At 43.9% G+C, this 26,602-nt stretch overlaps 1 protein-coding gene across 2 annotated transcripts in view; it reads left to right on the forward strand.

The window, feature by feature from the left end:
- The first annotated feature begins 554 nt into the window (after positions 1-554).
- Positions 555-26,602, forward strand: part of FUOM (fucose mutarotase) — a 31,983-nt gene continuing 5,935 nt past the window's right edge. Inside the window, exons 1-5 of one of the 2 annotated variants that reach the window (XM_018564106.1) lie at positions 555-688; positions 2,543-2,611; positions 3,509-3,579; positions 15,464-15,562; positions 16,815-16,888. In XM_018564106.1, the coding sequence (XP_018419608.1) occupies positions 604-688; positions 2,543-2,611; positions 3,509-3,579; positions 15,464-15,562; positions 16,815-16,888 (398 nt within the window). In that variant the 5' untranslated portion in view covers positions 555-603. Of the gene's footprint in view, positions 689-2,542; positions 2,612-3,508; positions 3,580-15,463; positions 15,563-16,814; positions 16,893-26,602 lie in introns of those variants that run through there. The other variant, XM_018564107.1, reaches the window with a different exon arrangement.

Below are 26,602 nucleotides of genomic sequence, written 5' to 3' on the forward strand. Positions count from 1 at the left end.
GCCAATATGAATCTAGCTGTGCATTCCTATGCTGGTTTTTTATTTTTTTTTTCTGACTGACGGCGGCCGGCGCTCCGATGTCAGAAAAAAACAGAGCAGGGAAAGGTTTACTTCTGCTAATCGAGAGGTGAGCATGCACCTCTTGTTATAGGATGAAAATGCCCTGTTCCCAGACATCCCAACTCTCCCGCTTTTGGATAGCGATTCCTGTCAGTGTCACCCTGTCACATGCTCTCCAGTTGGGTATTACAGGAGGCTGAATGCTTTGCTGTTGTCACTATAGGAACACTCGCCCTGACAAATAGCATGCAAAGGCTGCTGCAGTGCATGTATACAGGAAGTGCCTGCAAAGAGGCTGCAGAAGACCAGCAGTACTGAAATACAACAAAGGATAGAAAGCAGGGTAATACAAGTATTTGATTACAAATAATAATGACAGCTGTTCATGATGCTGTGCTTTGGCAAACTATTATGTCAGTTTACTCCAAGTATTAGATGTCGAGAAGATAACAAGGTGTGTCAGCAGCAGAGTGGCGCAAGGCATGCTGGGAACAGGCCGGTGTTTCCGGGTTTCAGCACTTAGTCACAGGGCAGCGCTTAGATATGGTTGTTCTGAAGGGCATTCCCTCTGTTTTGTCACCGGAGCTGCTCTATACACTGGCTCGCATGGGACACGGGGATGAAATCGGTGAGCCTCCCAAGCGAAAGTCAATTTTCTTTTCGTTAACTTCTGAACGTGATAAGACAAACTGCAGTTCCAGCAGTGACCAGCAGAGGGAGCTTTAGGCTTAAAGCTTCTATGATTTAGAAAAAAACCCGATACACTAGGGCTGACCCCCAGACAGACTAAGTCTAAGTAGAAATGTTCACTGTGCATCATTGAGGGTTGAAAAGTGTGTCCCTGTGAATGTTTATTTTTGGTTTCAAGGACTGAATGCATAAAATAAATCATTTAAAAGCTGTAAGTAAGGGAAATGTAACATGCTTCCTGTCCTTGGATTACAAAGCTCACTGGGGGGAATTTAATAAACCCTTAAAGTGACACTAAACTCAGAAGTTAAATCTAAAAAATGCATTTAAGGACGTTACCTATTAACAAAAATGTAACTTGTATGCACTCTGTAGGCTGTAGATCCTAAAATCATCTCTGAAGTGGTGCTGACACTGTCCTTCCTTCTGGAGGGTGGCTACTTTTGTTCCCCATGGTCCCTGTGTGTTATAAAGAAGCCACTACTCCAAGCTCACTCCTGTGATAGACTACAATCTCATGTTTAGTTTACTAATACAACCGAGTGATACACAAATAAGCTACATTGTTGTTAATAGGGTACTTGAATGCATTTTTAAAATGTCACTTTAAGGACACTTTTCTGGAGGTTTGGACCTTTAAAAGGTCCTGCGCCAAATTAAAAAAAAGCCCTGTTGCCAGTTTTGATAGCTTTACTGACACTTGAGACAGATTCAAATAGTTTTTCAAATAGTTTTTAATACCAGTTTATACCAGAATATGTTTCTATGGCTGCAACAGATTCAAAAATAATTAGACAGTTTAAAGATTATAAAATTGGCAGTAATTAAGACCAACTGATCTGGCATACAGAGAGGCACCATTACACAGCGTGGGGCAGGTATGTGCTCGAAGTTGTCATGAACCTCTCAGATAGCAAGCAATTGAGCTGCAAGTTTGAAAATGACTTGTTAAAATATTGCAGACTTGCCAAGCTTCACAATTTTGTTGCACAATTACAGCAAGTCTGCATTGCAAGTCTCCAGATAAACATGCTTATCAAAAGTGTTGTACACTTGCAGAGCTCTTGCTAAGACCTGCAGGACTCTTGCTGTAGACTTGCCAAGCAAATTTGCTACAAATTCAAAAAGTGTCAACTAGAACTTGTGCTGCATGTGTTCTGCAAGTCTATTACTTGCCAGGAATGTGTGCAGCAAGTTAACAAGAATTACAATTGAACCCTGCCACAAGTTTGCCACTTTTTCACACAGGGCCATGTGGGTTTGGATTTTGTTTTCCCTTAATAATAAAAACATTCCTTTTAAGGCCCGGTTCACACCTGGGCGTTTTGTAGCGCGTTTCCTATGGGTATGGTTCACACCTGGGCGCATTACAGGCCGTATGAACACGCTACAAAACGTCCTACGCCCAAAGAAGTACAGGAGCTTCTTTGGGGCGTTTTTGTCGCGCGTTTCCATTAGGATACAGCCAAGTAGCCCTCGGAAATGTGCGTTTGTCGCACAATTTACCGCGAATCGCGGTAAAAACGCACGACAAACGCGCATATTCGATACGCCTAGGTGTGAACCCAGCCTAAAAACTGCATGTTGTCTTTACTTGTGTTATCATTGACTAATATTTAAATTCTGAAACATTAAAGTGTGACAAACGTGCAAAACAATGAAAAATCAGGAAGCGAGCCAACAATTTTTCACACAACTGTATATATACATATACAGTATATACACACACAAGCAGAATACTAGATGTTTGACACCAAGTATTTTCCTGTGATTATTATTATTTCATTCTCAGTTCTTGCAGATGCAAATTTCCCAGTGTCCTCAATAAGCCGTTCTGGGCCAGAACTTATTCGAGCAGATGGTAAGTTTTATGTTTATCAATTTCTTTGTTATTTATAATTTATTACACACATCTGTTTGAATTTAAACTCAACGTGCATAGTGCTATTATCTTGTTGCTTTCTGTAAGGTTAGGTGCTATTTTCTTGAATGTGTGTCAGATTATTTAAGAGCAAAGCTACTGGCTAAACAAGATAAAAGCTCGATTCCCCAGTCGACTGTTTTTATTTATTTTTTTCCTTTTCAAATCCCTCCTCCAGGCTGTTTTATTCCTACAATGGCTGATTTAACACTAGAATATTCGGAATACCAGAACAGTAACTGTTCAGCTGACTTTATTTAAAAAATAGATTTTTGGTGAATGAAGGGGTGCTGACAGGGCCACACACTGATTGAATTCACCTGCTGACTCGACTGGAATTCGACTAGTGTATGGCGCATCTGACGCGTATTTACGTTTATATGTGCGTAAACGTGGGGGACTTAAACATTTTTGAGGTTTTCTTTAAAAACTTTTTTATGTGACTTTTATTATTTTTTTTATTTTTTTTACACTTAACGTTATTGCTATCACATAGGGGGATAACAATCCCCCTATATAATAGCAAAGGCACACTGACAGGTCCTCTTTATGGAGACATTAGGGGTCTCTAAGACCCCTAATGTCACCTTGGGACTCCCAAAGAATCTGATGAAGCAGAGATCTGCTACATCAGCTTCTTCTCTCTGGCTTTAGCAGCCAGAGGACTGAGAGGTGAATGCGTAAGTGATCTTCCTCCCATCTTCCTCCTGACACCCTCCCGAGCCGTTAAGAAAACGTGTACAGAATGAGTTTATATATGTGAAATAGGCCAGTTGTAACTACTTTTTTTCACATGTATTATGCAGTTTACAAACCTGATCCTAATATATTTTCTAGGTTTAGGAATTCCTAGACTTTTGGAGGCCATTTTGCAGCTTTTCCCAATGGATACCTATGTTCCTGAACCTGTAAGTGGTAATCTGTTTGCACTGGATGTCCATAACCTTTCAGCTAGCTTTAGAAATAACATGAGCTGGTCCATCCACATTTCAGCTCAGTTTAGCCGGTGTTATAGCAATAGGTGCGGCAGAGTTAGCAATGAAACAATTGCTATTTGTGCCTGGGCAATGGAGGGTCAGCTCTTGATTCATGGATGCTTGGGGTCTGTTGATATTAATGTTGTACTGAAATTTGTATGTCACTCTTGGGATGCTGTATGCCAGCCATTTTCCACAATAATTTTAAGGGATTGGACAGCCAACTGGAAAAAGTGGGAATCTTTAACCCCTTCATGGCTGAGCTTGTTTTTGGTTTCTGTTCGTAAATGACTGACACACTTTTGACATTTTTGCTGTGTGATTCTTCCACGTCAGTAATATACTTTCTTACAAAGTGCACCCACACATATTATATATTGTTTTTTAGAGGACAGATAGGGCTATATATTTACATCACATATGTGTGTCTAACGCCTCACTTAGGACAAATACAAAATTAAAAAAAGAGGAATAAACGTTAAAAAAAACTTTTTTTCCCAGTTTTGATTTGTAGTATTTTTTTTTAACAAAACCAGCACAGCTAAAAAAAAATGCAATACATACATTCATTTATTTGTCCCTTATTTTTAATTTTTTTACACTTTTCACTATTTTTTTAAATTTATTTACACTTTTCACTTTTTTTATACTGACAAATTTTATTTATTTAATTATATCAGGCAGTCATTGTGAATTAATCTCACTATTACTGCTTGATAAATTAATACATTTTTTTTTATTATCAGGCTGCTTCAAACTTCAGAACAGCCGATAATAAGTTAGTGACACTGATCCTGCAGCAGTTCAGGATTCAGCTGTCAGTGAATGTTTCAGAAAACTTAAACATTCTACTTTCAAGAATAGATACATTATGTGTCTAATACATAACATTTTGTATCTATTCTTGAAAGTCAAAAGATAAAAAAAAGCCAGTATAGCTTGAGAGAGATATCTCTCGATCTATACGAGCTGTCAGAATGCCGGCAAAAGCCGACATGTGTGTCTGCTTTGCTGTGACTCTCAGACACCCGATATTAAGGTATCGGGTGTCTGAAAAAGGTTAACCCTTTCAGTAATGGATCTCTAGATAGTTAGACATCTATTACTGAAAGGTAACCGCTGATTCTCAGCGGTTAGCAGCCTTCTAGTGCAGCAAATAACTCGTCACGTACAGTGTACGTGACGAGTCATTTGGTCCCTTTGTGGCTGGACGTACAGTGTACGTCTCCCGTCACGAAGGGGTTAAATATTATATTAAAAGTGCAAACTTTTTAATATAGGGTGCAGAATGTTTATTTGTATTAAAAAGAAATCACACAAACCTGTGGATCGACAATAAAGTAGAGACTGCATTACCGGTATGCTCACCTCTCCAAGGTTCTAAAACATTTTGAAAGTCTTTTTTAAAAAGTGGCTTATTTCAGTATAGCAAAAATGGTTGGAAACAGTTAGCAATAGGCAAGTGTAAATTTGTCAAACTGATACACTGCCTGGCCAAAAAAAAGTCACACACTGTAATATTTAGTTGGACCACCTTTACTTTGATTACAGCACACATTCACTGCGGCATTGTTTCAAAATGCTTATGCAATGTCACAACATTTATTTCCGTCCAGAGTCGCATACATTTTTCTCTAAGATCTTGTAGTGATGGTGTGACAGTCGGACCACTGCATAAGTCTTCTCCAGCACAGCCCCCAACCTCAGTGGGGTTAAGGTCTGGACTTGGGGGGGCTAATCCATGTGTGAAAATTATGCCTCATGCTCCCTCAACCACACAATCACAATTTGAGACTGATAAATACTGGCATTGTTATCTTGGAATATACCCGTGCCTTCAGGGAAGAACAAAATCCATTGATGGGAAAAACTTGGTCATTCAGTATATTCAACTAGGCTGCTGACCTCATTTTTTTGGGGACATAACGTTGTTGAACCTAGACCTGATGTAATATCTAAGTTGCCTTGGCTTCCTGAAATAAGCTAACTTGCTATTCTCTGCTTCAAATGATGGTAACGATACAATGGTTAAAAGAAGCAATGGTCTTATTTATTTATACACAAATATAGCTAAACATAATAAAAGATACAAAAGTACAATAAGACAATCAAAAGAATACTTTACGCAGCAAGTATATCCTCTTGTTTCTATGTCTTGGCTGGGCTCAGAGAGAGAGCAATATAGCTGAGTACGGACTTTTATAGTAAACCGGACCCATTCATACACCTACATCGACACCCCTTTACCCATAATTCTGCATGTCCCTTTATAGGTCTTTTGGCCAATCGGCATCGTCCTTCATATTTGTCCACATGCACTGTAGTCCTCCAGCAGGGGGCACCATCGTACTGTAGGTCATTCCTCGGCCTAGGTCAACACCTTGTCCTTTGATCTTTAGACAATGGACAGCCACCTTCATATGCAAAGCGGGATATCTTGAGGGTGTCTTCCCAATGCGCATACACCCCTATCAACACCACAGGATGCAATGCATGACCTCCTGTCCAGATGAAGGAATCTCATCTCTATTACCTCCCTTGCCATGCCATTAATGTCTACGTGTGTGAAGATTTCTAAGGAAAGCAGTAAGCCAATCACAGAAGCAGGACAGATTTTTATATATAGATGGTGGACAGATCATGTTGCAAGAAGTAATGTTTGAATTCTTTGGCAGATTTAGAAAATTGAAGTGACTGCAGATTAGAATGCAGATTAAAATGTAAAGGTAATTTAATAGTGTTAAATTACAAAATGGCTTATGTTTTTGGTAACGTTTAAAAAACCTCCTGAACGAACCTCGAAAGGTAACCTCTGAAGGTATATTCCAGGCTGTATTTACAATGAATCCTTGAGATGCAAGGATCTCCTTCAGCTGCACATTTCTGCCAGGAGTACAGCCTCCTAATCAAAGGGTCCTATTTCTCATCAGACCCTATAGTGTATCAGTCCACACCAGTTGGCATTTTATGAGAATGCATGCTTTTAATGCAAGGTATTATTATTATTATTATTAGTATTAGTATTATTATTCAGGATTTATAAAGCACCAACAGTTTGCTGAGTGCTTTACAATATAAAACACCATAGTATCAATACACTGTGAAGAAAACATAGGAAACCGGTGCACCGATTTAAGTGCAGTATAAAGTGACTATTTAATAAGGTTAAAAGTAATGCACTTACAGGATAAAAAAAACATCTCGCCTGTCAAGCATCAGATAAAGGTCCCATCTCAGCTGCTGGTCCGAGATTGCTATCAGGATAGGGAGAAAGCAGAGTCCAGTTCAGTCCAGAAAGATCCAAGGACGCCTGTGCTGGAAGACACGGGTCTGATCCAGTGGCTGAGCACTGCTGTGGCTGGTTCTCCTCAAAGCAGGGTCACAGCTGCGGAGTACTTCCGGGTCGTCAGGTGTTGCTAGGCAACGCGTTTCAGAGGTTCACCTCCTTTGTCAAGCCTAAGGGTGGAGTGGGCAGAGTCCTTTATATAGGGAGAAGCATTGAGCGCTTTGGCGCCAACTAGTGGGAGGAAACCACTAGTGGTAAATTGCTGCCAGGAATGCATCATAAAAGTGGTCGGCAACAAAAACATAATAGTAATAATAATAAAAGATATTAAAAATGATCGTGATAAAATAACAATACAACTATAACATTTTAAGATTGTAAAAGACCTACATGGAGCAAGAAAAAAATTAGTCAATCGTTGGTGAAATATTAGAAAGGGGCCGAATGCATGTACAGTACGCATGGATGTAGATGCATGGTATGCATGTACACTGCGCAAAAGGTGCAAAAGAATCCTTTTAGATTTGGGGAAAAGATATATGTTTAGATTTGGGGGACTTATTGAGGGGATATTTATTAGGAATGTAGGCCACATTTATGTGCAGTACGCATAGATGTAAACGCATGAACAGGTGTGAACACCATGTGAGAGAGCGAAAGGTGTATTCTTCGCATTTGAGGAAAAGATAAGGGGGACATAATGCATGAATCTTTATTGCATGTATGCAAGTTAATAGCAATATGGAGGGCAACATGCGCGTGCAACGCACTTGGATGCAAGTGCATATGTATGTATGTGCATCGCACAAAAGTGCATGATCATAGGATTGTACTGACGTCTAGTTCCTCATTTAATCCATTAGGGTTTAGTGTATTTAGTGTATAGATCCAGTATGTTTCCTGGTTACACAGTTTGCAAAATCTTTCAGCAGGGGACATACTGCTAGGGATGTGTTCAATTGCAAATACTGCTAGGCCCACTGTAGATTTATTATGTTTGGTGGCAAAGTGTCTTGGTACACTGTGGTCCTTGGAGCCCTGTTCTATATATCGTGGATGTTGTCCAAAACAGCGATGTGTCTTGGTGGTGTCTTGGGATATTCTTTCCCTAAACTGTCCCAGAAGGAAGATTGCCCATGTGTGATAAATGCACATGTTTTGCACCTCAATTTTTTACACTGGAAGATGCCTTTCAGATCTCCATAAAAAGACAGGAGGGGTATGTGGTCCTTATCTACTTTAATCTTGCTAGGGGCAATTTTTTTCCCTATGTTCGGGGCTTTTCTAAAGATGACCTCAGGGTTCTTAGGGAGTTCCGGACCTAGCACAGGATCCTGTTGCAGGATATGCCTATTCTTTTAAAGAAAACAGAAAGAACATAAACAGCGCTCTCGGATGGGGAAGGCTAACTGACAAACATGTGTGCAGCCCTGGAAACAGGAGGAGAACCTGTGGATGCAGATCAACAAAGGAACACGAAGGGCGCAACAGCAAATACAACAATGGAGAACTAGCTAGTTGGACTGAACTATATATAACAGGGAATCAATGTAATGGTAAAGAATCGATGGCAAAGAATCAATGTGATAGCACTTACATGTTAGTCCAGGGATCAGGAGATGGACGGCCTGTGCGGAGGATCGGGACCCTCGTGGTGTCTGTCTGAATCCAGTTGGTGTGCTGACTGAGGAGGTTCATCCACCGGAGAGGAATACTGTGAACGAGAGAGAGGTGACTCTGTCCGCAGTGCCGCTGAGAGGATGTCGGCTCTGGGCAGTTTGGGGGAGAACCAAGGGGGACCCAACGGTATCGAGTGCAGGCTGGGCTGCTGTGGCCGCAGCTGTGAATGCAGGTGCTCGGTCTTTGTCATGTCAGCTGAGGACAGTGTGCGAGAGTCGGTACGTAAAAGCAGCTGAAAGGCGCAGGGTGGTCGGATCAGTGAGGGGATGGGGGTGCTTTAGGTGGAGAAGAGCAAGAGCGACGCGTTTCGAGGTATTCACCTCTTTTTCAAGCTCAAATGGAACGATAAGGCAATGGCGGGAATCCACCGGTTTTAAAAAGTGACAGGTGGGCGGAGCTATTACTCCCGCGGTTCGACATTACGAGCAGGGCTACTGGACACTGGCATGTATTTGGGAGCTTGGTATACACTGCAGTCATGTTAAACTGTTGGGAAAGGGAGAAGACAATAGAAAGAACTCACTTTATCTTATTATTGTTGTAAAGAAAGAGAAAAAAGGCGAATTTGTACAATGAAAATTGGAATTTTAACCCCTTCATGACTGAGGCCCTTTTTCCAATTTTTGCACCCATGTTATATTCCACATTTTAGGCCTGAAAATGACGTAAAACCCCCCAACATTATATATTTTCTGAATGCCAAGACCCTATAGAATAAAATGGTGGTAGTAAGCCACTGGTAAGGCTGATCTGGCGACAGGTAAGTCACCAGGATCGCTTCTGTTGTAAAGCCGACAGTCGGCTCTACAAGTTTAAATAGAGTCCCGGCGGCAAAAGTCGCCGGGAGTCTGTTTAAACAGCCCCGATGCTGGCGACGTACACTGTATGTCGTCAGTCACGAAGGGGTTAATGAAAGCTGCTTTATTTGTGCATTAAAAATGGTACTTTAATAAAAGGTGGTGATATGATTTAAAAGTTCCTTTATTATACACAATAAAAATTATAAAAATTATTAAAATATTATGTTGTAGGAGAGAGATAAAAAGTGTAAAAATTAATTTTTTTGTAAATAAAGTAAAGTTAGAAGAGAAAAAAAAAGTTAAGTTAGAAGATACAGATTCGATACCGTTGGGTCCCCCCTGGTTCTCCCCCACACTGCCCGGAGCCGACATCCTCTCAGTGGCACTGCGGACAGAGTCACCTCTCTCCGTTCACAGCATTCCTCTCCGGTGGATGAACCTCCTCAGTCAGCACACCAACTGGATTCAGACAGGCACCACGAGGGTCCCGATCCTCCGCACAGGCCGTCCATCTCCTGATCCCTGGACTCACATGTAAGTGCTATCATATTGATTCTTTACCATCGATTCTTTACCATTACATTGATTCCCTGTTATATAAAGTTCAGTCCAACTAGCTAGTGCAATTCTTTTTAAGGATTCTTTTGATGTGCCCATGCTGAGTGTTATATTTTGTTATGAATCTAGGGCCGGTATTACTATGTGGATTAATTTCCCGAAGGGGCTAAGTGGATGAAGATGGGTCAAGGAACTGACTAAAAGCATCCTCTATCTGGTCTATAGGGTAACCTTTCTGTACAAATCTTTTTTTAAAGACTTCACTTTGTGAGATGTACTCACTCTGCAGTGTACAATTCTTTCTAAGTCTGCAGAATTGACTTTTGGGAATGTTTGTTTTCCATTTTTCATGATGGCAGCTATATTTGTGGAGGTAGGAATTCCCACTTGTGGGTTTAAAGTAGTTTCTGGTAAGAATCTTCCCTTGGCCATCATGGTAAAGTTCCAGGTCTAAAAATATTAATATATCAGGATCTGCAACATGGGTGAAAGAAAGTCCAAAATTGTTAATATTGCAGTATTGTACAAATGAAGTGATGGCACTATGGTCGCCATCCCAGATGATAATAATGCCATCTATGTAACGGCCATAAAAAACAATATGGGACAAAAAAGGGTTATTGTGCCAGATGTAGAGGTCTTCCCAGTAGCCCATAGTTAAATTGGCATAGCTAGGGGCATAATTAGTTCCCATCGCCGTGCCCTGTACTTGTAGATAATAATCATCCAGATGTTTGAAATAGTTATGTTCCAGCGTGAACTTAATACTGTTTAGTATAAACTGTGCCTGTTTGGGGTTCATGTCTGTGAGCTGGGTTAAATGATAATTAAGGGCTGTGAGACCTATGTGATGTGGGATAGAGGTATAAAGAGAGCAGACATCCAGTGAAAGCCAAAGGTACGTGGAGCTCCACGTATAATTATTCAGGGCATCAATCAGCTGGTTCGAATCCTTAATGTATGATGGGAGATTTATTACTATTGGCTGGGCTTGATTAGATGCACATCTAATGCTGTGAGCTATTCTCTGGATTATAGTTGCTGTGAATTACAAAAAATTCAGATTAGGCAAAACTAAACATTATACATTACCACAGCTACAGTGTTTGCTGTACAGCATTACAAGTTCAGGGCTTTTCTTTTTGTTTTTTTTCTTGTTTATGCTGAGATTTGTCATGATGAGATCTCAGCACAAAGAACAACCCCTAAAGTTTTATTTATTTAATAATTTTTAATTACTAATAGTTTTAGGTTAACAAGTTAGACTGAATACTTCTTTTAGCAGATCCTGGTATTTGAATACAGAATAACCTACTGGACACAGTGTCTAAAGGTTGCCATACACGAGTAGATCTTTGATAGAGAAGCATGTTCTATAACATACAGGTGAAACTCGAATAATTAGAATATCATGCAAAAGTTCATTTATTTCACTAATGCAACTTAAAAGGTGAAACTAATATATGAGATAGACTCATTACTGTACGGTCGCACGTCTTCCATCGTCTTCCATCGAACAAGCAGGCTGGAAAACCCGCCAGGAATCATACGATTCTAGGCGAGTGAGTGGCCTGCTGGTTCGACAACTGACGAACGGGCCGGTGTGCGCACGCACACACTGCCCGTTTGCCGTCCTTGCAAGCCCGCCCCTCATTGCAGTCATCGCAAGCCCGCCCCTCAAGGGGGCGGGCTTGCGATGATCGCAAGTACGATCTGCCTGTCCAAGATGGGCAGATCGTACGTTTTTTTAAGTACTTTACAACCATCGCAAGACTAAGGTCTTGCGATGGTTGTAAAGTGTATGGCCACCTTAAGGAGGGAAAGCCTCAAAAGGTAATTGCAAAAGAAGTTGGATGTTCCCAAAGTGCTGTATCAAAGCACATTAATAGAAAGTTATGTGGAAGAAAAAGGTGTTGGGGACTTTCACAAGGAGTGGACTGAGGCTGGAGTCAAGAGCCACCACCCACAGACGGATCCTGGACATGGGCTTCAAATGTCGTATTCCTCTTGTCAAGCCACTCCTGAACAACAAACAACATCAGAAGCGTCTTACCTGGGCTAAAGACAAACGGACCTGGTCTGTTGCTCAGTGGTCCAAAGTCCTCTTTTCTGATGAGAGCAAATGTTGCATCTCATTTGGAAACCAAGGACCCAGAGTATGGAGGAAGAATTGAGAGGCACACACTGCAAGATGCTTGAAGTCCAGTGTGAAGTTTCCACAGTCTGTGTTGATTTGGGGAGCCATGTCATCTGCTGGTGTTGGTCCACTGTGCTTCATTAAGTCCAGGGTCAACGCAGCCGTCTACCAGGAGATTTTGGAGCACTTCATGCTTCTTTCCGCAGACTAGCTCTATGGGGATGCTGACTTCATTTTCCAGCAGGACTTGGCACCTGCCCACACTGCCAAAAGCACAAAAACCTGGTTCAATGACCATGTGATTACTGTGCTTGATTGGCCAGCAAACTTGCCTGACCTGAACCCCATAGAGAATCTAACTATGATCCTCTCAATCTGACCAACATCAAGATGCAGTGCATGCAAGATCACTATGTGAACCCAGAGACATATAATCTGATAAATGTTATAAGGTAAGTTGGAAATTGAAAGGAACAAACCATGAACAAGACCATGAATAATGTATATTTATTTTTACAGGGGTGTGGAATTCCTATTGCCTTTTATTTTTGTTTTTTAAAAATTGAGCTTTAGTTGTTTTTAATGCCTGTGTGTGGCATCAGTGGAGCACAACAGACTTTCAATCAGGGGCGGATCCAGAGTCTAGTCTCGGGGGGGGGAATAATAAACGCAGAGTGTGGAGGTCAGTAATGTAACGCAGTGCGGAGGTCAGTAATGTGACGCAGTGTGGAAGTCAGTATTGTAACGCAGAGTGCGGAGGTAACTTGTCACTTGCAATGGCAGAGCTGACAGGAGATCGTGGCTGCAGCGGCCGCTTCTCAGGGGAATGGGGGGGCACACGGGACAATTTATGTTAATATTTTTTGGGGACAGATAGAGGTTTCTTTTGGAGGTGTATAATCACCATGGGGGGAAGGGGTGTTATTTTTTATACTATATAATGAAAAAGGTACCGTAAATGTAAAAAAACAAAACAAGGTTTCCCTATGTTATATTATAAAACATCTATTCTTACCCATATTTTTGGCAAAACATAAAAGTCGTGATCTCATCGGGTAAATAGACACCAAACCTGTCAAGCCTTAAAATTGTGCGCGCCCGCAAAATCGCAAAAAACGCCCATAAACGCTTTTACTGCTCATCAGTTTAGTGTTATCAGTGATTAATGGCCCTAAAATGATTGCTCTCACTCCGACGCTTGCGGCGATATGTAACATGTGCGGCACAATAGGTGCAATCGTCGACTCATATCTGCGTGTGTATGTGGGGGGCGGGGACTTAAAGAAAATTGTTTTCTTTTTAAATTTTTTGTGTGCTTTTTTTATGATTCTTTAATTTTTGTATTACTTTTTTTTTTTTTTACACACAACTTTATTGCTATTACATGGGTGGCTAAGGATCCCACTTTGTAATAGCCAATTTACATGACAGGTCCTCTTTATGGAGACATCAGGGGTCTCCAAGACCCCTTATGTCACCTAGGGACCCCCATAGAAGCTGATGAAGCAGAGATCGGCTTCATCAGCTTCTGTAACTGGAGAGTGACACTGAATGCAGGAAGTGATGTAATATACATCACTTCCTTAATTCGGGGACTGAGAGGAGATCAAAGGAAGACCGTATACTGATCTCCCTTTGCTCTCCTGTCACAGAGCCGTGCCGACCCCGACCGCATCGGGCACAGCGGATCTTGGGAGCGGCAACTGCAGTGACAGCTGCTAATGCAAGCGATCGAGCGTCTCTAGAGACGCACGATACCCCCCGAATCCGCCACTGCTTTCAATGAAGTTAAGATTTTTATTCTGTCAGAAATAGAAAAAGAAGCAAAACAATAAAACAGGAATCGGAACTGAAAGAGAAAAACATATTTAAGGGAAGTTGACATTTTATTTTGTCAGAAAAAAAAAAGAAAACATTTTGTGCTGTGTGATAGCACTTGGAGGTGACAGGCTCTCTATATGGCACCTGCCACTTACATTGCAGGATTTCAAAGCACACCATTATGCTAGATCTCATGTGACAGCTGAGACATGAAGGCTGCGAGTACAGCTCTCCTGTCTCAGTGTTCATGCGGGGAGGGTGGCGGACCTGGGGACAGACAGCTCCGCTGTCTTTATTTAGATTTATTGCTGTAACAGGCATGCTTTCAAGTGATCTAGGTGGCTGTTCAAAACGGCTCCCTCACTATACATTTAGCCCTGCTTGCCCGAAGCAGGGCTAAATATAGGAAAAAAACACTCGCCTGGCACCAGGAACTACATGTCCCTTGCGTTGGGCGATAGGAATTCCGCACCCCTGTAAATATAAATATATAATAGCAATAATATACAATATAGAAATATAACAGTGACGTTATAGAGGTTTTAATTACTTTTACTGATTTTTATTAGTTTATAAGTTTGCACATTGATGTGTATGTGAATATTTACACTCAATAAATAATTTATGAGGAACACTATGCTAACACTGGGTATGGACTCTTTGCTTTTAGAACAGCCTTCATTCTCCATGGAATGCATCTCTCATTCCACAAACATTCCTTCCAGGTTCTGGTCCATTGTGACATGATTTCTTTATGCACTTTGTGCAGATTTTCAGCTGCACATTCATGCTATGGAACATCCATTCTACCTCAAGCCAAAGGTGTTCTATTGGACATCTATTATCTGTGTACCTCAGCAGAAATTGAGATTCAACAGATCAAGCTACATTTTTCAGTCTTTAACTGTCCAGTTATGCTTTTGCGCTCAGAGCCAGATTTACTTCTCAGGAGCCTGTAGGCAGAGAGATTTGAAGCCGTGCATATGCATATCGCACAAATGACATGGGCAGAGGTCTGGCGTCTGTCACCTGGATCTGTGAGGGATAATAAACCCACACTCAAGACCCCAAGCCCCCGCCCCTCCCTGTCTTTCCCGAGGTTGCGTGGCCCTGTTCAGGCTGGGAGGACTGAAAAAAAAAATATAATACAGGCAGACAGTGCCCCTCTGTAAAGGGCGTCTGTAGGCAGATGTCTACGTTGCCTAGCGGGAAATCTTGCCCTGATTGCACTACCGCAAATAAGAAAACCCATTGTAGAAAGAAAGTACATCCCTTGGCCACTCTGCATATGTTCTTGTTTCTACTTGGAGAGAGTGAGGAAGTGTGTGTTTCTCCTCTTATTCACTCAGCTATTAAGGTTAAAATAGGTTTTTCCACCACATCTGTCTGTGTGTTACATTGCCTATCAAATTGGGGGTGGAATTGAGCTAATAATGGTCAGTCTGCATCAATTCTTTCTTCAGAAAATTTCTTAAATTAGATTGTGTTTTAGATTTTGGGTCTCCTTCACTTGATATTCATTTTTGCTGGCAGGCAGCTGTAATGGACCTTGTGGACAGTGATAAAGAGAAAGGCCTGACGGTACCAGTGTGGGATGAGTACAAGAGACTGCTGTGCAAAGCTGGATGTGAGGTATGGAACCAACTCTCAACGTATGTGGTGTCACCCTTACGACAACAGATAAAGATACCTTTATTGGTCTATACTGCTTGAGACTGAAGCCTTAACTTGACAAACTTTGCTGCCTTGTTCTTTTACCCATCCAGTATATAAATAGATTTCCCTTTTTCTCAAATCAAAGTATAGGGCATAAAATTACTGGACTTTTGCATTATATGAGTTAATACACATATAAAAGCAGTCAGTAGTTGTTTCTGCATTCCTTAAAAATAATGCATTTGTAAGGACTTGGTCACTTGCCTTCACTTTCTACAGTACCTGATATGGGTGTGTGTTTACATCGTTTGCTCTGATCTCTGAGAGTTTTTGCACTACACCTTGCTAGATGATTTGGTATATAGCTTTGTGTACTTGTCAGCTGCCTCCAATGTGGCAAACCAAGGACTGCATCCTGCAAATATCACAAAGAGGTCCCCATTACCTTCAGGTGATCTTTGGTGAAGACTGGGCAATGTTTGGACTCTCCCAGAGGGGAGCTCACACCACTGACCGCACATAGACACTTTATACTGAGTTGCCACATGCCAGCTAAAAGTTAAATCAGACTTGCAGTGGAAGGGTAATGTCATAGCTTTCTAGGGAGTTCATAGTATAGTCACTCATGGGTATGTGCTAGGTTGACAGCCACTACAAGGGAATATCCTATTACTCTCGAGGCACCTATTACTCTCGAGACTGCCCTTAAGATTAGAGAACAGAAAATATCTGCCATGGGGGGAAAGTCTTGAGTGCTTAGAATAGCTGAAAATTCGGAAAAGCCATTGGAGGATTTCACAACTCAGAGCAGAGTAAGAAGGATGTGCGCAGTAAAAAGGAAAATACAACTTATGCTGCGTCTTTTATTACAAGCTGCTTTTTTTTTCTCTCTCCCATGCTAAGCCCAGTAAAGAGATGCTAGTTCCCCCTGCTTCTGAGTCGGTTGTCTAGTTGAACTCTAGACAAATGCTGAATACATCTCTTTTGCGGAAGTACCAAGAGGAGACCTACCAGATAAAGTAAGCTCAAGGTAGTCATTAGCCGGCCAAAGAGCAGGAAGATGGAATTGCAGAAAGGTGCCCATCACCCTCATTAGAGTGTTCAGGCATATTGCACAGTAGGGCTACATGGATTTCAATAGAAAGTGCTTCACTTTACTGTTCCTTGTTGGCAAGACATCTCTTTTCAAGAAGTGGTCTGTAAATCTGGCAACATTTTTATCTTACAGGCTCCCCTTAAAAAAGTGGAAAGATTTTCATTTTACGAAAGAGCAAAGAATGCTTTTGCTGTTGTGGCCACTGGGTAAGTATTTAAAAATATGGAAGCAGTGTTATCTAAACTGGATCCTACAGCAGTTTTTTGGAGGTAACTACCATGTCAATGTGCTTGAGATGGTGCAAAAATGCAAACATCTTTTGTGGCTCCCCCTCTTCTACCTGACTACAGACAGCTCTGGGTCATACAAATGGAGATACAACCTTCCATTTGTTGCATATTTGATAAAGGTAAAACAAAAACAGGTTCATCAAGTCCAACCTCTGTGTGGGTTTTATTGTTTTGATTTAGAAGTAGTAAAAAATCAACCCCTATAGCCATAAGCCAATTTGCTGTAAAATGTAAAAAAAAGAATAACTTCCTGACCCCAAACTGGCAATCAGATAAATGCCTGGATCAACCTCCTATCGAAATAAAACGTTCCCATGAGTCTGTATGTAATGCTGACAGGTGGAAGAGATCAAATGTTTTTTTTTTAATCACAGTTTATATAATCACCTTTTGATATATTTATACATTGTAAATATATTCCCCCTTAAGCACCTCTTGTCTAGAGTGAGTAATTGTAATCTTTGTAATCATCCCTCATAACTGAGGTCCTCCAAACCCCTTACTAATTTTGTTGCCCTTCTATGAACTCTTCCTAGTCCAAGCACATCCTTCCTGTGGATTGGTGACTAAAACTGAACTGCATATTTAAGATGAGGCTGAACCAGTGTTTTATAAAGAAGTAGAATTGAGAATTTAGCTTTTGAATACAGTATATGCCTTTTTTTTTTAAATAAAAGAGAGTATTTTGTTTCCATGTTAGCTGATAATTGACATGGCATTCTATTGCTAAGTCTGTGATCTACAAGGACCCCCAAATCTTTTTCCATCACAGATTCACCCAAAGGAGCCCCTCCTAATCCGTATTTCGCATCAATATTTTTAGTACCCTAAATGCATTCCTTGTAGCTTGTAGAAGATGACAAGGGTTTCTTCTGATTTTATATGTTTTAAAAGACATATTTTTTTGATTAATTTGCCTTTTGCACTAAATACAATTGTTTAAAACCTTGAAACACTCACACTTCTTTACTGTATTCTTTGTGAAGACTATTAGATCCCATTGAATATTATACACTAGAGTGCAGCTTAATAAAGTTAGCCTTTTTGAAATGTAGCGTACTTATTCCAACAGTCCTTTTTGTTCACTACGGTTGTGACTCTCCATTAGATGGTTCTATGTATATAACAAGAATATGATCTGCAGCACTTCACAAAAAAAAAAAAAAAAAAAAACACATGTCCTAGAGATGCTGGGAAGCTAGAATCCACATAACTCCCTTATTTGATCTTCCCAGATAGAAGCCATGACTCATGCTTACAAAGTGTTCTTGGGTTTGTTTGGTTTGCTATGGGTACTTATTTACATATTTAGGACTTAATCTGGCCATACACTAATATTTATTTTTTTCAGTCAGATTCCTCCAACTCTAAACAGGGTGGTTGGAAGAATCTCCATCTGCAGCTATTGCATTCTAACAGCTTGCCCCCACTGCTGTCACAATACATAAACAGTGACTGCAACTGCTGGTCACTCTCCAGCCAAATATGTTGGGCCGTTTAACAAAAGTCAAAGTAGTCAGCTTCTTCCAAGCCAGTAGGGAAACCCACTGTAAGAGTTTTGGATGATTCTTGTGAATAGGCCAACATTTTACCCGGCTAGCCTTAGTTAGATCTCCGCAAGTTTCTTTTTTTTTTTTTTTACAATACTCCATATATTTACAGAATAGGTATAAACATATTCTGCATGTTGTTTTTTTGTGTGTTTTTATTTTTTAGAAGATACAGATTATTTTTTTTTTTTTAAATTCTTTATTGTAGATCAGATAGAAAATACATTCCATTGGACATATAGGGCAACCGCCCAACACAGAACAGAACAATAAACTGAGACATCACATGCATGTCCTCATATATGTTATGACACATTCATTGTACAGAAATGGAGCAAAACTCCCAACGGGAGTAGATTTCTCTACATAAAACCCGTAGCGGGTATCACACTATCATTGTATCATATATAAGCATAACCTCATTGGTATCATCCACCACACTATGGTACTCAAATCCCTGACAAACATATGCAACATAGTACGTATTCGTGGTGTATGATTGCATCTCCGGGCCCATTACCGTAGCTTGGATGGAAACATTTTCGGCTAGCCTATCAAGAGCTTAGACCTTGGGGGCACTGGAGAAAGGACGCTGTGGACAGGGTACTCCGAGATCGGAGATAGAGGAAGGAGGAAAGACAAAGATTAAAAGATAGGAGCAGTAGTGAAGGTAAAAGTAAGGGTAGGTCACCACTTCCCCTCCTCACGGCCCAGCACCACCGTCAGGAGCCTGGTCTGTCATGACCCTCTGGTAGGTATCTGTATATCTGAAGTGGAGCCAAGGACCCCAGGTCGCGCCAAACCATTCCTCTGTGTTGTGGATAGACGCTGTGAGATCTTCCATACGGTAGATGTCATTAATTTTATCGAACCAGAGACGCAGAGTTGGAGGGGTTGGTCGCCTCCAGAGTAAGGGGATACAGGCCTTGGCGGCCGAGAGCATGTGGATGGAGAGTGAGCATTTGTATTTGGTGACAGCAGTGCCCGTCATGTGTAGAAGGTATGTAGCAGGCTGGTCCCCCGGGTCCGCCATGGTGAGTTGTGTCATGATTTCCCTCACCGCATCCCAAAAGGGTCTGATCTTTGGGCAAAACCAGAAGATGTGGGCCATGTTCCCCTGTATATGATCACATCTCCAGCAATTGGAGGGTACCAGGGGATTCATTTTGTGTAGGAGTGTTGGGACCCTATACCATCTGGCCAAGATTTTGTAGCCCTGTTCCTGGAACTGATTAGCGATGGATGCCTTATGTACCAGGACTAGAATTTTTTCCCGTTGCTCCTCCGTGAACATCTGCCCCAACTCAGCCTCCCATTTCCTGATGTATGGAGGGCAGTAGTCCTGGGGGGGTATAGAGAGCATCCCGTATATGACAGCAATGGTGTGTCGCACCGGGAGGCCCTGCCTACACATGGTTTTGAAGGGTGTAAGGTCCCGAATGGGGACTGCTGACTGCGGGATCGCCTGCAGAAAGTGCCTCAGTTGCATTGCCGTCCAACCTGACAAAGGAGGAGCTGTCAGTGCGCATATGGCCTGGTGGGAAAGGATGGTCCCCCCCTGGAGGATATCCATCATTCGGAACTTGTTAGCAGTGCGGAGTCCCCTCAGCACCGGAGTCATAGGGGATGGGAATGGGGAGAGGGATGTCACCCTGAATGACTCCCTCACCGATCTCAGGGTCGCCCCAATGGTAGGGTGTGAGGCCAGGGGTAATGGCGCCGTGAGCCAAGGCAATCCCTCTATGGGTATCCTAGACTCCCCTAGTTCCATTTGTACCCATTGTTTGCTCTCTTGGTTGCACGTCCAATCTACGACTCGGGCCAGCTGAATTGCCCGATAATACATGAGGACGTCAGGGAGACCTACCCCACCGTGTCGTTTAGGCAGCGTGAGGATCTTATGTCCTATACGCGGCGGATGACCCGACCACACGAACATAGTAAACAAACAACGTAGTTTGAGGAAGAACCCCGCGGGAGTTGTATGGGCAGAGCCTGCATTAGGAATAGCAGTTTCGGGAGGATGGTCATTTTGATGGAATTACATCTCCCGAACCAAGTCAGGAACAGACCATGCCATCGGGTGAGGTCTTGACTAATGAGGAGGAGCATAGGTGCAAAATTGACGTCATACAACTGTGCGAGGTCAGGTGTGAGCAGGGTCCCTAAATATTTGATGTGGTTCGAGGCCCATTGAAACCGAAACCGAGACCTAAGCTGCGAGGTCGTTGTTTCAGGTAAGGTGATTGCTAACGCCGCGGATTTAGAGAGGTTGACTTTAAAGTTTGAAATGTAACTATACTGGTCAAAGAGTCGAAGCAGATGGGGGAAAGAACCCTCAGGATCAGGGAGGAAGAATAAGAGATCGTCCGCAAAGGCCGCCACTTTATGTTCTCCCGAATCATTGAGGAAGCCTTGGATCTCCGGGCTGGATCTGACAGTGCACAGGAGGGGTTCAAGAGTGAGGACGAAGATGATGGGTGACAAGGGGCACCCCTGTCTAGTCCCATTACTGAGAGAAAAGTAATTTGAACGTGCCTCATTAACATTGACCGCCGCGGTGGGGCAGGAGTACAGGGCAGCTATCCACCTGTGCATATTGGGTCCCAATCTTATGTGGTCCAAGACAGCATGCATAAAAGGCCAATGAACTTGATCAAAGGCCTTCTCTGCGTCAGTGGGGACTTCTTTGCGCGGGCACCATGGATGACATTCAGGGCCCTGGTGGTGCTGTCTCTAGCCTCTCTTGCCGGGATGAAACCCACCTGGTCGAAGTGGACCAGCCCTGATGTGTGGGAGAAGTCTGTTTGCCCGGATCTTGGAGAATAGTTTAAGATCGACATTGAGTAGTGCTATCGGGCGATAGCTGCCACACAATGAGGGGTCCTTGTCTGGTTTCGGGATGAGAGTGATGTGAGCGTGAAGAAAATCTGTCGGGCGCCGGCACCAGTCAGGATAGTGTTGAGGGCTGTCACAAAATGTGGGTTGAGGGTTTCCGAGAATGCTTTATAGTAAGACACGGTGTACCCGTCTGGTCCCGGGGCCTTCCCATAACGAGATTGCTTTAAGGCCCCCTCAAGCTCCTCGATGGAGATAGGGGCCTCCATATCGAGTCACGCGTCATCCCCCAGCACCGCCATCGCCGCGCGGGCCAAGAAAGCCTCCATGGCTGATTGTAAACCTGGGGGGCGGATTAGTACCCCCAGGGGGGTGCAAGTTGTACAGGTCCTGATAGAACCTAAGGAATTCCCCCGCTATGCCCTGTGAGGTGTGTAGCTTATTGCCCCCCGCTGAGACAATGGAAGGTATAAATTGCCTCGGTCTTTGGGCCCGCAATGCCCTTGCTAGGAGTCGCCTAGGCTTGTTGGAGAATTCATACATTGTCCGCCTCCCTTTTTAACAGTCGTCTTTTGAGGTTGGTGAAAAGCAGCGCATTCAGCTCCTCTCTGACCGACAACAACTCCCCGTATGTCCGCATCGCCTGTGATCTCTTATAGGCCGCTTCAAGTTGATGTAGGCGAGCAAATAAGCGTGTCAACTCGGCTGAGCGCTCGCGTTTAAGTTTCGCTCCCTGCCGCATAAGCAAGCCCCGTATCACGCATTTGTGGGCAGCCCACACCGTGAGTGGGGGGGGGGGTGTCCGGGGGGGTGTTATCGGCAAAGAAGGAGCGCAGAGCGTGGGTTAAGACTGATCTGAACTCGGGTTCCTGGAGCAGCGATTCATTGAGCCTTTATGAGAGGCATTTGGACCTTGTATTCATCAAGTCCAATGTCAGGTGGATGGGAGCGTGATCTGAGACGAGAATGGAATCAATAGATGCCGATCACAGGGCAGGGAGGGCTTTGTGCTGTATAAAAAAATAGTCTAATCTGGAGTACGTATGGTGAACTTGGGAGTGGAAAGTATAGTCACGCCCATCCGGGTTGAGAAACCGCCAGGTGTCAATCAAGCAAAGCGAGTTGAGCTCCTTCCTGAGCCTTCGCAAGCAGGTATAGGACAGGTGCGACACACCCCTAGAACCGTCAACCAAGGGATCCATGAGATAGTTAAAATCCCCCCCCAGGACCAGAGTGCCCCCCATGAAATCAGAGTGCCCCCCATGAAATCCGCCAAAAGGGGCAGAACCTCCACTAGAAAGGGCACATGTTCCGTATTGGGCATATAGACATTCGCAAAGGTAAACCGGCTACCATTGATTTCCCCCTTAACGAAAAGATAGCGACCATTGGGATCAGTGTGGTGTGCTATATATGTACATTGGACCGACCGGGATACCAGGATGCTCACCCCCCTTAGATTTTCGATATTGGGGAAGTGCTATGATATATCTCCGGATACTCCATGCCGCCAAAGGCAGGCACCTGATCACTTCTGAAGTGAGTCTCCTGGAGGAAGACCACCTGAGAGTGCATTGCTTTCATATCGGCTAAAACTCTGCGTCTCTTCTCCGGGGTGTTGAGGCCTCTCACATTGAGAGAGGTAAGTTTAAGGGAGGCCATGTAAACCGACAGCGTGTACCAGGTCTTGAGGCGGGGGAGTGAAGTAGGAGGTTTGCCGCACAGGTGACAGCAGTAGTCAGGACCAGAGAGGTAGTAGAACAGCACCGACAGGCGGCGGGTGAAAGAGGTAAAGGAAACTCAGTGCAGGAAGCTGCACGGGGGACTGCTGGAGTGTACAGGGAGAAGAGAAGAGATTGAGGGAGTAGAGGAAGTAGGTAGGGAAAGGGCGAAACAGAGGCGTAGGCGCCTCTACTAAACTAGTTTCCTAAGTTAAAGAACTGTCTCGAACACGTGTAGGCGAGACAGTAGGCCTATTGGGGGTAGTGCTACCAATATGTAAGTTAAAGGGTAGCAAATTGGGTGAGGATGAGGAGATGCACCCCTAGGTGTGCACAGTGGCATGAAGTCTAAACACATTGGAACGGTAAAGCTGGCAAAACATATATGTGCATGTCATAGTATCTTAACATCAAACACAATAAAATGCAGAAGAGAAAAATAACAAAACAACAAATGAACCATGGTAATTCTGGGAAGCTGACCACCCACTGATGGCATATGTGGGGACCTGCCCGTCTGACCTACCCTCAAGCCCTTAGTTATAATTCCAAGGCCGAGGCCTCCCAAACGCAAAAATAGCTGTGTAGTGTGAGCGAGCTCTCCTAGGTCAGTAGGGTTGTGGGCTGGGCGAGGGCAGTGTATGTTCTCCCATGACTACCATGGCCTCCCTTCCTGCTTGGGTTAACCTAGGCTTTCGGTTGTTGAGCAACCTGAGGCCGGGGCGTGAGGCCGCACATCTGCTCAAAATATCGCCCAACCCACGTGGGGACCTAGGTAGGGGAGCTGGTGCGTGCTCCACTTTCCCCCTCACACCCAGGCGTGAGCGCCCATCATCTGGCCGAGCACGGGGACATCGAAACGCTGCACAGATCCCACAACCCCCCCCAAACATAACCATACCCCCAACCAAATAAAGCAACTTATCTGACACAGAATCTAAGCAGTAGGCATTTCTGAACATAGGATACAGCTGACAGCTTCGTCTCAGGCCTCTGCACCATAACTCAAGATGGCCTCAGGCTTCCGGCCTCGCCGGGACCGGTCTCGGTGTGGATCTGGTGGAGGGGCGTTGGCGTCCTCTGTAAGACCCGGTCTGCCGAAACATCCGCTGGGCTGGAGCAAGACGATCCGCGGCGAAATCCAACCAGGATGGGATAGGGATGGCTGCCAATCAAGGAAATCAAACAGAGCAGGTAGCTGGTCAGGTGAGTGTAGGGCATAGATGGAATCTCCTCTGCTAATTAGAAGGTGGAAAGGATGACCCCATCGATATGTGGCGTCGGTAGTCCGGATCACGTCTAGCAGGGGCCGCAAAACTCGTCTCATACGCAGGGTGTGACGGGAGAGATCCGGCATCACGGTTATCTGTGCCCCATCAAATTCCATAGGGACCATTGTCCATGCTCGTCTCATTATTTCCTCTTTAATCGAGAAAAAGTGGACGTGGCACAGCACGTCCCGCGTGGTAGTAGTAGTGGGCCTTGGAGGCCCTGCACTCTGTGAACGCGATCCAAATCTAGCGCTTCCCCTGGCGGCTTGCCCAGGTAATGATTCAGGATGGCTTGGACAGTGGCACTGAGGTCCGGGCCGGAGGTGGCTTCAGGTATGCCTTTAAGGTGAATGTTATTCCGCCTGTTGCGGTTCTCACTGTCATCCAGTTGCAGGCAGTTAGTGACCATTTGTTGATGCAGGCTGGTGTTTGCAACTTCCAGCGCGGTCACCCGGTCCTGAAGGGAGGAGGCCACCGACTCCACCACCTCTACTCTACCCTCGACCGAGGCGACCCGGTTCCTGATTTCATGTACCTCCTGGCGCAGTGCATGGACAATCTTGTCCGCCATGGAGTCCATGTCCTGCCTGGTGGGGAGATGTGAAAGGATGGAGCGCCAATCCCCCTGCGGCTCATCCCGGACCTCTGGCATAGGTGAGGCAACCTGAGAGGATTCCCCATATGAAAGCACCGGCGTGGAAATCGGGGATGGCGGAGGGCTTGGAGCGGTCGACGGTTTGTCAGCGGGGACTGATGTCAGCCGGCCGTTGGAGGCCGGGCCCGGCGTGGCGGTTTTCGTAGGCCCCATGGCGTAGGCCGCGCGGGAGCTGTGTGCCGTACCTGAGCGCAGGAAGAAGCGAAAAAGATCCGGTTGACCTTGGTCACTAGGTGTCTGCCGGGTGTCACGGATCTGCGACATGCAAAAATAAGGTCTGTAAAGTCACTGGTACCACTATGAGAACCGTCGGGGTGCAGAGCTCCTCAAACTCGTGTCTTTACACCGCCATGTCCATGCCACGCCCCCGATACAGATTATTGTAAAAGAATTTAAAACAACACAGAGGAGTAATAAATATGCTATGTGGTAGAAAATAACAGGGTAAAAAAGAATATTGACTATTAGCGTTGTAGTTCTTGGTGCTTCTCTCTCTAGAATTCATTGTTTCCATTTTACAGTAATTGTAGTATACAATTTTTACATTGTTTAGAGTTTGTGAAAGGGTTAGTCATGTTTGGTTAGTAATTAAGTAGTTCATTAAAGGGTTAATGATATTTGGTTGTAAAATAAGTATCTTGTGTAACAGAATGTTTAAAGGGGTTCTAAACCCTCCGTTTTTTTTTGCCTATATCTACTGCTAGCGAGCAGTAGATATAGGCAAGAAGTTTAAAAAAAAAAAAGCTTGAACTAGTTTTAAACTTACCTCGTTATCGCTGCTCGCTCCCACGCCGCGAATCAGGAGGTGATCGTACAGCCGCAAAGGATCTTGGGGTGGGCGCATGCGCAGTTCCGATTCTTGGCTGGGAGACGAGCAGAAACGTAAGGTAAGTCTATGGATGCGTGCACCCGCCTGCAGACACCGCTGGATCGGAGAGACAGAGCAGTCAGCGCTGGATTGGAGAACCGCCACACCGCTGGAGGGACACATGAAAACATGGGGAAAGAAGAGGAAGATCAGAATAAGAGACATCATTTGAGGTAAGTGCTAACATTTACATGGGGGGGAGGGGAAAAACAATTTGGCTTTAATGTCACTTTAAGATGTTTATTTTGGTTTTCTTGTTATTAACTTAAAGTACAACTCCATCCTTACCAGTTTTTCTCCCATATGTGTTTGTCTCTGGAGCTTTGTGATAAACTGTCCTGCTCTTTTATTTCTTCCCCCTCCTCTCCCACTGTGTGCCATTGTCATTGAAGGACATTGCACCAGGCACACTTCCTGTTTGTAGAAACTCAGCCTCCTACAAGACACACTGACCACCTACGACATGCCCTCTGGTCTGCAGGGGTAGTCGGTTCCCGCTACTGTGTCCTATGTGGTGCACACAACTTCTGTAGAATCGGGTTCATCTGTATGTAAAAGGGTTAGCTGTATGGCTCACCCCATACCTGTGCACATTAAATTGCAGAACTCAGGAATCTCTCTGCAGCAGTTGGTAGGTTGCTCAGGGTAGTGTACACATGTAACGGTATCTTGTTTCATCTCAATTCGAAGGGTTACATGCAGAAAGCTCCCTGTTGCTCCGTGAGCA

The sequence above is a fragment of the Nanorana parkeri genome, unplaced genomic scaffold (assembly GCF_000935625.1).
Source record: "Nanorana parkeri isolate BGI_ZX_2015 unplaced genomic scaffold, ASM93562v1 scaffold725, whole genome shotgun sequence".
NCBI classification, from domain to species: domain Eukaryota; kingdom Metazoa; phylum Chordata; class Amphibia; order Anura; family Dicroglossidae; genus Nanorana; species Nanorana parkeri.